This window comes from Artemia sp. Qi Xiang Cuo, chromosome 12 (genome assembly GCF_049724085.1).
Source record: "Artemia sp. Qi Xiang Cuo chromosome 12, ASM4972408v1, whole genome shotgun sequence".
Lineage (NCBI taxonomy): Eukaryota > Metazoa > Arthropoda > Branchiopoda > Anostraca > Artemiidae > Artemia > Artemia sp. Qi Xiang Cuo.
Window position 1 is genome coordinate 31382771 of NC_142805.1, and position 13174 is coordinate 31395944.

Here is a 13174-nt window from a genome sequence, read left to right on the forward strand (position 1 = left end):
AACAAATAGACTGCTAAGATTCAGCCAAGACACTAAATACATGAACTTTATTGACGAAAGAACTAAAAGTCTGTAGTCGTAGTAAAAAACAAAAAAAAACAAAGATTGTCATTGTTGATATTTAGGCAACTATTATTCGTCATGCTAAGGCCTTATTGAAGGATCACAGATAGGATTTAAATAAAGGTGAAAGATCTTCGCAGTTTAAGAAATATAAAAGAAGTTAAGGAGCATAACGCAATTGCTTATGGGCAGCGTGAAAGATCATAATTTCTTACAGTTTAATATGAAAGTTTCATAAGATAATAAAGTAAAATACTAAAAAACAGCCTATTTAATTTCCAAATGCAATAAAAAGTATAAAACCTTTTTCATACTATCCCGACAAATATAAAGTTTTTAGACTGAAAACGAAAGCGTGGGGCGCTCGTCACACGTTAGGTTCAATGTGAACATAAAGACATCACCATGATTATGAGTAAGTACTAACGATTTTTTTTTGTCATCAGTACCCTATCACTTTATTTTATGACAAATTCATTTTTTTTCTAATAACAGGCAAGCATTTTAGTTCCAAAACCTTTTTAGTTCTTGATTAAGAATGTAACCCATGCTACAGGCATAGCAGGTAATCATTCAACCAGAGAACCATCAATGTACCACGTAGCTAGAAACAGACCATTAATTTAAATTATTGAATCGATAAATATGTAAATTATTGAATCAAATGATGAATGTTAATCGTTTCATATATTATCATCGGCGATACTATTTTTGTCATCGTATAAAAAATTTTAGTTCAATTAGACCATGAGAAGTATGTGAAATATTGGCCAAGGAATTAGATCTCCACAGAGAAAGTAAAATAAAAGTGTGCAAAAAAGCATTTTTTTGAAGCTCTTTCAAGCACTACAAAGTCACGGAGTTTCGTTTTGCAAAAAAAAAAAAATCACAGATTTACCTATTTTCTGTCTTGTTTATTAGAGTAAATCCGATCAAATCGTTTTTTTTGCGTGAAAAATCGACAATAAAAATCTGAAAAAAAACGGGAATACAACAGTAGAAAAAATCAGAAATATCGGTACCCGTGAATAGAATCATAGATAGCGCCACAATTAGTTTTAATTATATATTCCCTTATTTTGCTGACCTCTCACTTCCTAATTATTTGTGATAGCCCAGAAAACGCGTTTAATCCAACTGGCAACTGGATCTTCATTTATGAAAGGGAGTTATCTGCTCCTTCCAGATTTTCAATATTCATTAAAAAATTTCCTAATCAAGCTGTACCTGCCCGCTCAAAAACGGGTCAACTCACGGTTTTGACGAGGGGAACCACTTTATCATGTAGGTCCAATATGACGAAAAAGAAAATAGCTCAGTTGCCTCTTCAAATATAACCGTAAGTTACCTTTCTTTGCCGAGTCTTCAGAAGGTAGAAGCAGTGGCGATTCAAGGTCAGTCTCATCAAGGCCCAAGACAGATTCGGCATTGTGTATGCTTATCAGGTCACCAATCAACTGATCATCTGTTTTATTTTGCACACCACCTTTGCCCTTTTCTGGTCCAAAAACTGTATGATTGTACAATGGATCGTTGACGATTGGATAACCTAAAACAAGTAATCAAATGTAAGTATTCAGAATAAAACGGTTTAAAACTAGAAAAACGCTTAGAAGCAGAAAATCTTGACAATAGCGAGGTTTTGGGGGAAAAAGGAAAAAAAGATGATAGAGGTATTATAGGAGAGAAATTATGATAATATTATTATTAAAATATTGATACTTGAAAGTCATCAATTATTATTATTTCGTACTAGCATAAATATGAGGACTTGTAATTTAGATTAGTTATACCAATGCTATATACGATTGCTGACACGAGAATTCGAAAACAAAAATACACAAACAGAAGAATCATAAGAAAATATTAAAATTATAGGAAAAAACGTCAAATATTGAGGTTTCAGGAGAGTTGTAGGCTAATCCGAAGCGACCCTTTCCCTATAGTGAATGTGCCCCGTTGATAACAAGATCGACATCCTTAATAACGGATATTTTTACCTAAAAAGACAACTCGGCTTTTGGAGAATAAGTTGTCTTCATTTAGGTTTTTGTCTAAGTTTTAATTTTTTAAGCCTATAGAAGGGTTCGGGAAAGAAATTTTGAATTTATCCTTTCACTTAAAATTAAACTTCCTCCAAGTTTTAAACGCACAAGCTTCAAGCCATAACTAGAAGTTTCAGAATACGAGTTATAACGAATGTCTAATTTGTAACGAAAATTTCCTTAATGGAGATTCGAATTGACAATAAGATAATTTTAGGTCGTAACATGCAATAGAATCAATAGCTCTTCTCATAAAAGACAGGCCTTTGAATTCGTTGACGGGCATTTAATAAAAATTTGGGTGACTACTTGATCCAAAGAAAATAGAAAACTCATGAGAATCAGATCCTAGATTCTTTTTATGTGGGTATAATTTCATCGATGTTGATTGACGAAAAATAACAGGGTTTACTATATCATAAGAAGTTGACAGGAATTGAAAAATTCTAGCGCCAAAATTTTTAATAAAAAGTTAAAAACCCTGGCATCACAAGCAGCATTGCGGTACAGACTAAGAAAGAAGGAAAGAGAGGGCTGTAGTAGCCTACATATGGAATATTTTTCCTGTGCGAATTAAACAATTTTGAATACAATAAAGCCGTGCTGACTTATGAACATGTTGATTTTTCCACAGCTACATTCTATAACTTTTTTTCACTTTTCATCATTATTTGGGTCGCATATACATACAAAACGTATTTTATATCTCTCGGAGGGGAGAGGGATCGGCTTCTCCCTATACCAACCATTGGTATAACTAATAGCAAAAGGCCATAACCTTTTCACTTCTTTTGCTCTGTCGGTCTCTAGCTTCCAATTTATGAGGAGTGTAATAAATCTTATGATATAATCTTAGCACAATCTTCCAAATGGAAATTCTTTCCTTGCACCAACAATACGATCTTTCTACTTGAAAATCCTTGCTATTTACCCCCTTTTTTGACAGATGAGAGAGGACTCCTAGGTGTTAGAGACAGCAGGTGGGGAAAGAATCCCATCGGGATAAATCCAATTTATTCCCAAGGTTCAATCTCAAACCGTTATGGATTATTTTTTTTCCACATGGCTTGATTTTCAATTAGGCAGGCCTTGAGATTTCTATTATTCAATCCTTAAGAGTGTAAGCTTGATGGAAAATTTCTACGCTTTACCAGTTTCAAGATTTAGCCCAGGTTTGAATCAAAACCTGACTTAAGAATATAAAAACGAATTAGTAAGAGCCGTCAAGAGTAGATTAACTTCCCATAGCTATTATAGGAATGCATGCTAATTCTTTTGTTTTAATGCAATCTTAGTCTCATCTATTTGCAAGCATTATAAGGAGACTTCTGAACCAAGGAATGGAAATTTTTTAATCTAAATTTTAAAAGCTAAAGACCTTTGCCAAGAAATTTGAAAAATGCTTATTTTCTCTACAATACTTGTAAAACCTGAATTGCCCAACATAAATCAACTAGACTAGTACTGTCATAAAGGGATAAAATGTATATTAACAACATAGTTAACAACATCTCTTGGGAAATGGTTCCATCTCTCGGGAAACAACAAATCAAATAAGCTATTAGCTATTCGTAGCTATTCTGGCTGTTCGATTTTACTTTTTTGAGCTTGTCTCAGTCTTTCAAAAAATGAAAATATCACCATTCCACTGACTTTTATTTCAAACTTCAAGTGGTTGATTAATTTTAATTGCTGAATAAAAATAAAATTGAATACTGCCTCAGAATATGTCACTTATTTGCTTAAGAGCTGAAAAATAAAAAAATATTCGTAAAAGAAAATATCTAAAAACACAGATATCCCAGTGAATTTTTCTCGTGTGAATGTTTTTATTGTTGGTAACTCTAAAATAAAGTTCTCAGTTTGCAAACCGGCATCAAAAGCATCTTGCCGCTACTTTTGGAGTAGGCTATCTACTTTCGGAGCAACTTTCGTTACCCAAAATTAAAATGTAAAAATCAAAGATTTGGGTTCTCTTTTACTGCTGTTGCAAGCTTGAAACTTTAAGTTTCCACAGGTGCAAATGGATCCTTACATTTTATTTTCTTTTTTTTTCTTCGAGACCAGAGGGAATTCAAATACACACGAGAGCCCAATTCTTCTAAAACAATGTGTTTTTAATATACATTAAACTTCGCAAGCATCTAAGATTTTCTAATGCAGTTTTCCAACGACATAAAAAAAAACACACAAATAAGATTAAATTTATGGAAAATCAGCTTCTCCGCCAAGCTCTAGTAAAACGACAAAATTTTTAGTAAAATTTTTGCATGAGCGGTTTTCCTTTTCTATACACAGAAGGAGAGATTATGCAGCCTACTTTCAACACTTCATAGTTGAAAGTAGGTTTCAATAAAATCGATACCCTTCAAGACCTAAAGGTTTACTAATCTGAATAAGCTTCATGTTCAGATTTAGCGCTTGGCATGACCTACGGATGATTTGAATGAGATTTTTAGAGTGCATTTCACTGTCACAAATCTTGCTTATCCAAATAATCCTAATTTCTCCGTCAACTTACATTTCATCGACTAGCCAAATCAACAGACCAATTTTATTAGTAAAATTACAGAATGTTTGTTCAGTAGGGGGGCTGGAGAGTGCATGCACCCAGAGCCGTTCCTAGGGTTATTGGTGCCCGGGAAAAAACTAATTACAGCTCCCCCCTCCAAACTCAAAAATAAGCAAAAAACCGAATCAAAGTGAAAAATTTGGTCAAAGTGGGCAATCCCCCAGCCGCAACCCCTCCCAAAAGATTTCAGGAAAGATCTTTTTAAAGGGTATTTACATTAGAAACATTGAAAAAGATGACAAATTTTCTTCCTTCTAGATGTTGAAAATAAATTTTGCCCTCCTCTAAATTCCCGTGAATTGACGCGATTGTGTTATTGGGTATTTGTAGTAACTGATATTTTAAGAGAATGGAAAGATTCGATCCGGAATGGTGTCTTGAAAAGGAGGGAATTTAAAATACACCATTGGTTAGTATCACATCTTTGCTATTTGTTGTAATAGCTAAAATCAAATACATGATATGACTTAAGAAAAGGGAAGGAAGTCAATACAGGTGAAGAAGTACCTATTGACTTGGGTGTTTCACCAGGAGGCAATATGCTAATAAAAAGAAGCACAATTTCAGCAGAATACGAAGTGGAGCGGCAAAGTCTAGCCTGATTTCTTTGCCCATCAGCTCATTTCTAAGGCAACTATGTCTTACTTTCTTTGGCTATTTGATAACTAGTCAATGAGGGACAAGGCGGTTACCCCCCGGAAACACCCGCCACGGCTATATTTCGCGGGGGCATTTCCCGGAGGGGGGTTAAAGCCGGCTCCCAGTCAATGGATAAGACTTAATGATCAAAGGCATGGAAAATCAAGATAGACACACACAAACCCAAGATTTATTACAGACAAGAAAAACAAAGTCAAATCTGGATAATTTTCATGCTGCCCAAACTTAGAGAGTTCCTTCCTTCTTACTTCGCTGTTAACCAAATTTAAGTTTAAAAGAGAGATAAAGTCCGATATAACTTGATTTAAACTGCATTCTTGACATTAGGAAGTTTAGAAGAAACTTTTCCACAGAGTAAAATTTTATAGCTTCTTTAAGTAGTTCAACAACTTTTCAAGCGGATTTCTTTCTTGATTCGACAAAAATCCCAACTTTTCAGAGTCTAAATAGTCCAAAAAGCAATGTTGATGGTTTTCGTATTTATTTTGTTAAGCTTCGGTAAAGTTCCAGGATACCAAATAGATTCAAAAATATCGAAAGACTATTTTCTTCAGCAAGTAAAATTACTTATCTTCGCAGTTTTTCACCCAACAATATTAGTAAAAATTAATCCCCGAAGATACCCCACTGTTATTAAAACACAACTTACCCTTCAATAATATTTTCAACTTGGTTTAAATCGGGATAGTTAATTTGTCAAGGCCATGAGTTTACTTGGTTGCAAACGAAAAAACGAAAAAAAAAATGAATTTTTAGGTTAATTTGTTCCTTTTTCTAGGGCGAGCGAGGGAGAGTTCCCTTGAACCAGTCTCAAGGGGAAGAATATTTCTGTAATCTAGTGCATTTAAGTAAATAAAACATACTTAATTCCGAGCGTCACAAATTGTACAGTAACAAATATCGCTTTCGCATAACAAACTTTTATTCCAAGAATTATAAAACTTATAAATACCTGATATTTTCATAAAACCAAACGTGAATATCCGTCATAAAACTTTTAGATGACAGTATTTTATATATCTGAGGACTCTTTTTTAAGTATTTTGCAGTAGGGCATCAAGACCTGGCTAATTGTAGAAAGAAAAAGTCAAGAATTGTAGTTATCAAGTATTTTGCAGTAGGGTATCAAGACCTGGCTAATTGTAGAAAGACTCTCTTATTGGACAAATACTTGTTTGTTGTCGCCAGCCTGCCTAGAGTCTCAGGCAGGTTACTGATTGATTTTCCGCTAACTAATACGCTTCAGTATACTTCAAACTTCTTTACAACTCTAAAAACCATTTTCTTGTCTTTTTTTGTAGGTTTGCTAAGCATCACCCACGTGGTGATGCTTAGCATCACCACTGCAAATTCCCACTTGGGAATTTTCTCACAGTTGGTCCGCCACGAGAAAACCAATTAGTAGTTTCCCATTCTAGAAGTGCAAAGCAAATGCAATAGCCTATATGACATGAAAACCAGTCAATTCATTTATTTGCGTCGGAAGTCCTTAAAGTGAAAAATAAACAAAAGAAATAAGTACATTTATTCAAAAGAAAATAAGGACAAAGAACCCCTTGAATACTATCAAACACTGTCTTTTTTGTATACATAGATATTAATATATCTATATATTTCTCTATACATATTAGAATTTATTTATCATGGCTTTAAACCTAGATAAGCGATTATAGATTAAATTCCTACTATAAGCCTGGAGATAAAAACAAGAGCCAAAACTTCTCCTTTCCTAGGCGGGGGGGATTCAATCTAATTTTAATTATTGAGGGATTTTAGTCATTGAGGGATTCTCTATTAATAATTGAGGGATTTTTCAATCTAAGAAAGAAGAACAAGAAGAGAGAGAGAAAAAAAATATCAATAAAAATAAATTTTCCTGGTCTGAGTTTTATTTTTTATAGAATGAGCTTCATGCACTATGGGACTTGTCTGGAATGAGGGACCATCACGCGCACTAAACTTAAGAACCAACAACCAAACAGAATTTTCTTGTATAGACAAAAAATTAGCCGCAAGATATTATTAATCGTTTCTCTTCTGCCAAAGTCCACATTCACGACCTGTTCATGTGAATCTTCATATATATATTTCGATGGCCAATAGTGCTACAATATAACCCTCTAAATGCTACAATATAAAAGAGTATATGCAACAAACAAATAACATTTATTTGCTTCTTTTTTATCTTCTACCTACTTGACACATTGCTCGATCAAACTGTTCCTGGCAATGAACAGCAAGTAAAATACATCAAAATGCTTTTATCAGTCCCACAAGAATGTTTACAATGCTGAAGGGATTACTGCCCCATTTTAGTAGGAAAGTTTCAATAAAAAGTTAGACATAATATTTCCTGAATTAAACACATCCCAAACTAAGTTCTCCCAAGGACCCCAGAACACGATTCACTCTAAATTAAAACACTTGTTAAAATCAACTGCGACGAAGATGCAGGGGCAGCTTAGGACAACTTATTAAAAACAGAGAAGAGAGTAACAAGGTGTTTGTTTAAGAGAACCAAATGGAGGAGTAGTATGAGATGATGTATTGTATGTAGATGTATGATGTAGATGATGTATTGAGGATATATGCGGTATTGAGATGATGTATTCATTAATTTCTTGAACTAGCCCCAAGCAGCGTATATTGCAAAAGTACAATAGATGTCAACAAATATAAATTACATGACATTATAATAGACTCCTTACGGTGGCGTCAATTGGGAGGAGGGGGTTCATCCGCCACAAAATTTAAAATAGATTTTTGCCCCTCTCCCTAGTAAAAAGGGGGACAGGTCCAGAATGTCTGAGAGTACAATTTTTAGACTTACATTTTGACAAGTTACTTGGAGAGTCCTTCATATTGATTTTCAGGGAGGTAATTCCGCTCTGTGAAAGGATACTGGTATGTAGTAGTACATACTAGGGTGATCCATAAACAGTTTCTACGGTAGGTAGAATATAGAGGGCAGATATCGCCATCTCTGCAAATATCTATAATACGGGGTATTTGAAATAGAGATGACAGTAATTTATGCCAAATGTTTAGTCTTTAAGAAGAAAGCTGGAAAAGAAGTATGACGTCAAAACATAGCTAATGTAATTCCACAGTCCAAAGAAAAATACTGAGTTATCTCCCTTTGAACTTAATTCAAAAACATAGATATAGGAACTTCTTCAATCTATCGAACTGAAAAAATACGAACCTTAAGAAAAAATTATTGCAAAGGGAAAAGTCTCATTTTCTAGATTATAGTATTACCCGAAAAATGTAACTACATTGATCATATTTCTCCGTCTAGTTCAAATTCTACCATTTATCATTTCATATACATACGTATATTCGGCTAGGCCTATGGAGAGGCAAAAAACAGGACCTAGACACGAATACAATAATATAGTGTGATAAGAAGCATCATATAAAAATATGATTTGTCCTTATCACACAAAAGATGTAACTGTCATTTGCATTCCTGCATATTCTAGAAAACACTAAACCATACCTTATAAATACATATCAAAGTAAAATAGAAGCAACAAGGAGAAAATAAAAAAAATATAGAATCGACTATAAGGTATAAAACACACAAATATTGTTTAAGGGTTAATATTTGAATTTTGGAATTAAATTAAGAATAAATTAAAAGTTTGATAAAAATAAGGCTGGATTTCTTCGGGAAGGAACTGTTTTATCAGTAAACAAACTATTATCCAAAGATAAAAAGCGCTATTTTAGAAAAGAATTTTCCGCTTATTGAACTAGAACAAAACATCTTACAATAATAAAATTTGAGTTAGGTGGTATGACCATACATACTACTTTTCAATATCGTCTTTTATCATGATGTGAAAAATTGCCTCTGGTACACAAACACACACATACAAAAAAAAAAAAAAAAAAAAAAAAAAAAAAAAATCATGCATACTACTTTTCAATATTGTCTCTTATCATGATGTGGAAAATTACCTCTGATACAAAAAAACAACAGAATAATAATAATTAACAAAATTCTTCGGGCATCCTAGAGTAAATAAGTTTTCTACCCTAAAGGTAGTCATGAGCTAAGCCAGCGGCAGATCGAGGGGAGGGGCGAGCCCCCCCTAACGTAGTCTAAAGTAGTGTAATTTACTTAATTAACACAAATTTGCGTTAAATACACTTGCTCCTAAAGCAAGTTTATCAGATCAACCTATTTTGTGCCCCCCCCCTCCTAAAAAAATCCTGGATCCACCCCTGAGCTAAGCCTTTACTAAATGAAACAGACACTCTACATACAGCAGATATATACGGAATATCCTACCCCCCTCTCTCGGAGATCATTCAAAAGGAACCGGTATATTCAAGTAATTGAATAACAAACCCCTTTAAAAAAAAACGGAAAATAATCACCTGAAAATCCACCTTTTACAGATCTTACTTTAAACCCCTGATCACAAAAATGGCTATTGCCCTTCACACAAGTAGTAGTCCACACACTTCACGAATCTTCACAGAAAAGTCTCCTCACAGCAGAATGTCTTTTGACAGTTTATACGTTGTTAAAACAGTCTTTATGACATTTAGAGTCCATTAATTTATTGCTACTTCCCTCACAGAATAAGGCAAAAACGAAAAAAAACAAAAAACAGTTTGGCAATAGCAAAACTGACAGATGTTTGCCTGCTTCCCAAGACTCTAAATCACTAAGGAATCGGACAGTAGCCTTCAAAATCTTGGTTACCCCCCTCCCTCCCTCAAAAGATATTTGAAGTTAAAACAATATCAAATTATTTAAGTCCTGAATGTAGACCAATAATAGCATCTTTTTTTTGCAATCTAATATTGTTCATGTCCTTTGAAAGTTCAAAAATGAAGATTAATACTGAATTTGAATTTTGCTGAAAATAATAGATATATCCATGAATGCCAATTTGAAGTTGAAATTGACGGTGATCTTCAAGGTGCAATAAATAACAGAAACATTTTAAAATGCAATAGCCTAATTACCTTCATCTCGAAGATACTTGCTTAAATAGGAATTTGTGAAATATGGTACTTTAAGTATGTACTGTCTTCAGTAAGTATGTACTTTCCTAAGTATGTACTGTCTTCAATATGTACTGTCTTGGCATTACATATTGAAAAGTACTCTAAGAGCTGTGTTAAAAAAAGAATTAACGTAAAAACACTTTTTTTTTTATTTATAGTTGTACTGCCAAGTCAGTATTTGGGAAAAAAGGTAAGCCTGTGGTTGAGACTTACCCAAATATTGGAGATGAACTCGAATTTGATGCATTCGTCCAGTCAGAGGCTTACATAATACGACCGACGTTGACCCATTGTAGCTTAGTCTTCTGAAATCTGTTCTGCAATCTTTGCCATCAGGTGCAACTTTGCAGACACCTATTTTATAGCTCACAACACGAATTGGCTCCTCACAAATGATCTCGTCGCTAAAAAAGGTTAATCGAATTAGTCGAATTATCCTAAATGACAAATGAATGAAAAATAGTTTGCCCCCTCCTTCATTATTTAGCGGTAATGGAAAATAAAGACCATACATGGAAAGTTTAAAAATTCATTAATGTAAATAAGTTCGTCGACATTTCGAAATTATTGGAGCGGGTATCTCTTGTCTCCCAAAATTTAAAATTACTAAAATACCGAGAAACGAAAGATTACTTGAATATGAAGCAAAATTAGAGTCTCTCTACTGCCTAGGAACAGCGGAATATCTGTCTCTGGGGAGGGAATGGGGTCAGGTTTACATGGATTGACGAGGCATTTTGTATAGCAATCTCTTTTCTCAGTTCATTCTACTAAAATAAAAAAAAAACACAATTCAAATGGAAGTGATGTTTTTTCATCAAACCTTATTCTCCAAAGACCTTACTAGCTCACAAAGTCGACTACCCTCAAAATCCCGAGGAGAGCCTTTCAACTCGGAAATAACGCTCATACCCTCGAAAAGTTTATCAGATGAGCAGGCATGGTAGAAACAAGATAAATAAAAAATGATTAAAAATATGTTTTATTATTTCTCTGACATCTCGGTTTGATCGATAGAGAAAAATAAAGCAATTCAATTCTTTCTGGTGTTTATCTAATTCATTCAAGCCAAGAGATTAAATTACTCAAATTTACCGTACTTTCTTTTATGGCTTCTTTTTTTTTGTATAAATTAGAACCCATTACACAAGCTCAATGACGCCTTTGCCTGCGCAAATCATTGAAGGGAAGAAGTAGCATATACAAATTCATTGTTATGAACCTTCATACAGTGATGTCCATCCTCTTGGAAAAAAAGTGGAAGTACAAGAGTTTTCCGCAAGAAAAGCTACTGCTGCAGAGAAAAGGAAGATAAATGAAGAAAATAAACAAGGCGCCAGAAAGTAGAATTTGTGTCATTATTCAGGCTGTTACTTGCATTAGGGAAGAAACGGATTGTTCAAATCATGGATGGACAACGCTTAATTATCCCTTTTTCTTGTCAAGGGCACAATAAGGCCGATCAATACGGAATGAACTCAGACAGTATTATATACGACGTATATCATAATGCTATTTCTAAAATAAACTTTTTGTGTACCATAACACTTTTTTCCGTTTCAAGACTTATTGAATAAACTATATTAGAATACATATGCTGAATCGAATCTGGAACACAAGAAAGGCATATTTCTATTAAGAGAAATAACATACACAAGACAAATATCTTAAGGAACACGGCTCGTTCTCATCACCCGAGGGAGGGAGTTCAAGTGCGACCACTTATTATTACACCACTTAATATATATGGTTTAGGGACTGAGACCAAGTAAGTGGATTAGTTGAAAGGATTTTACTGGAGACACAGGCATGGCAGGCCCAATGCTCGTTTTAGTTCACTGGGTCTTTACTGTCGGTTGAAGGAGATTTAGGGTAAAGTTAAATTTTTTTTAAGGTGGGTTTTGAATAAAAAGGAAACAAAGTTATTAATTGGAATGAGGGCTGATAGTTTGCCACTGGGCCAAAGATAAAAGTTTATTGGGGGGAAAGGTCAAGGACTGGTCCGTATTTTTATCCTGTGTGGAGGATTGAATGAAAGTGTAGATCATTTAATATGTGAATGTGAAGAACTGAATAATTGGAGAATTGAAGTGTTTAGTAGGGAGAATTTTGATTTTCAGTGGTCGGTGAGAGTGTGTGCAGATGAATGTATTATAGGTGTAAGAAACTTAGCACGATTCCTCCGTCTCGCGATGGATCATAGAGCTAGGTTTCTGCAGGATTATGTTAGGATTTTCGTAATTTCAGTGTAATTGTTGTTTGTTTTATATATTTGGCCGTTTCCTGTGGGCTCTAAGCGCAAATAAATTCTATTCTATTAGATTAGCGTACACAGTTGACTAGGCCTACGGAGAGGCAAGCTCGAGAAAGTTAGCTTACTAGAAAAAGCTTTGTCATGTGTTGCAACATCTTCGTGATAAGTTAAGTTCAGCAAAGTCATCTGTTTACACCTTCAGACGAAGGTTCAACACAATCTGAAACACAGTGATTCAACTGCATACAGGACTAGTGACAAAGCGGGCTTTTGAAGTGCCTAGTGCCGTAAAATATGGCATGAACCGAACTTAGGTAATCACCGCATAAAATTTGTGTAGTTTTCTTTTGTCTGGCCTTCTTGTTTATGGTATTGCACATGATGGCGGAAATAAATTCTGGGATATCTAAAACTCTCACTTTCTTATATCAAGCTGTTCATGGGTAACGAACGATAAGTAAAGAGTAATATTCGCCTGCGGTAAGCAAAACTCTAAAAACGGAAGTTTGAAAACATTTTGTGCTTTGAAAGAATTCATAATTAACACTAACA

General features: G+C 34.3%; 1 protein-coding gene across 6 annotated transcripts in view; it reads right to left on the bottom strand.

Moving 5' to 3' along the window:
• LOC148946013 (pseudouridylate synthase RPUSD2-like) overlaps positions 1 to 13174 on the bottom strand; it is a 323761-nt gene that overhangs the window by 12242 nt on the left and 298345 nt on the right. For all 6 annotated transcript variants that reach the window (XM_089097950.1, XM_089097954.1, XM_089097952.1 and 3 more), the window contains exons 9-10: positions 10582 to 10772; positions 1412 to 1612 (exon numbers count right to left, since the gene is read on the bottom strand). In XM_089097950.1, the coding sequence (XP_088954076.1) occupies positions 1412 to 1612; positions 10582 to 10772 (392 nt within the window). The remainder of the gene's footprint in view (positions 1 to 1411; positions 1613 to 10581; positions 10773 to 13174) is intronic.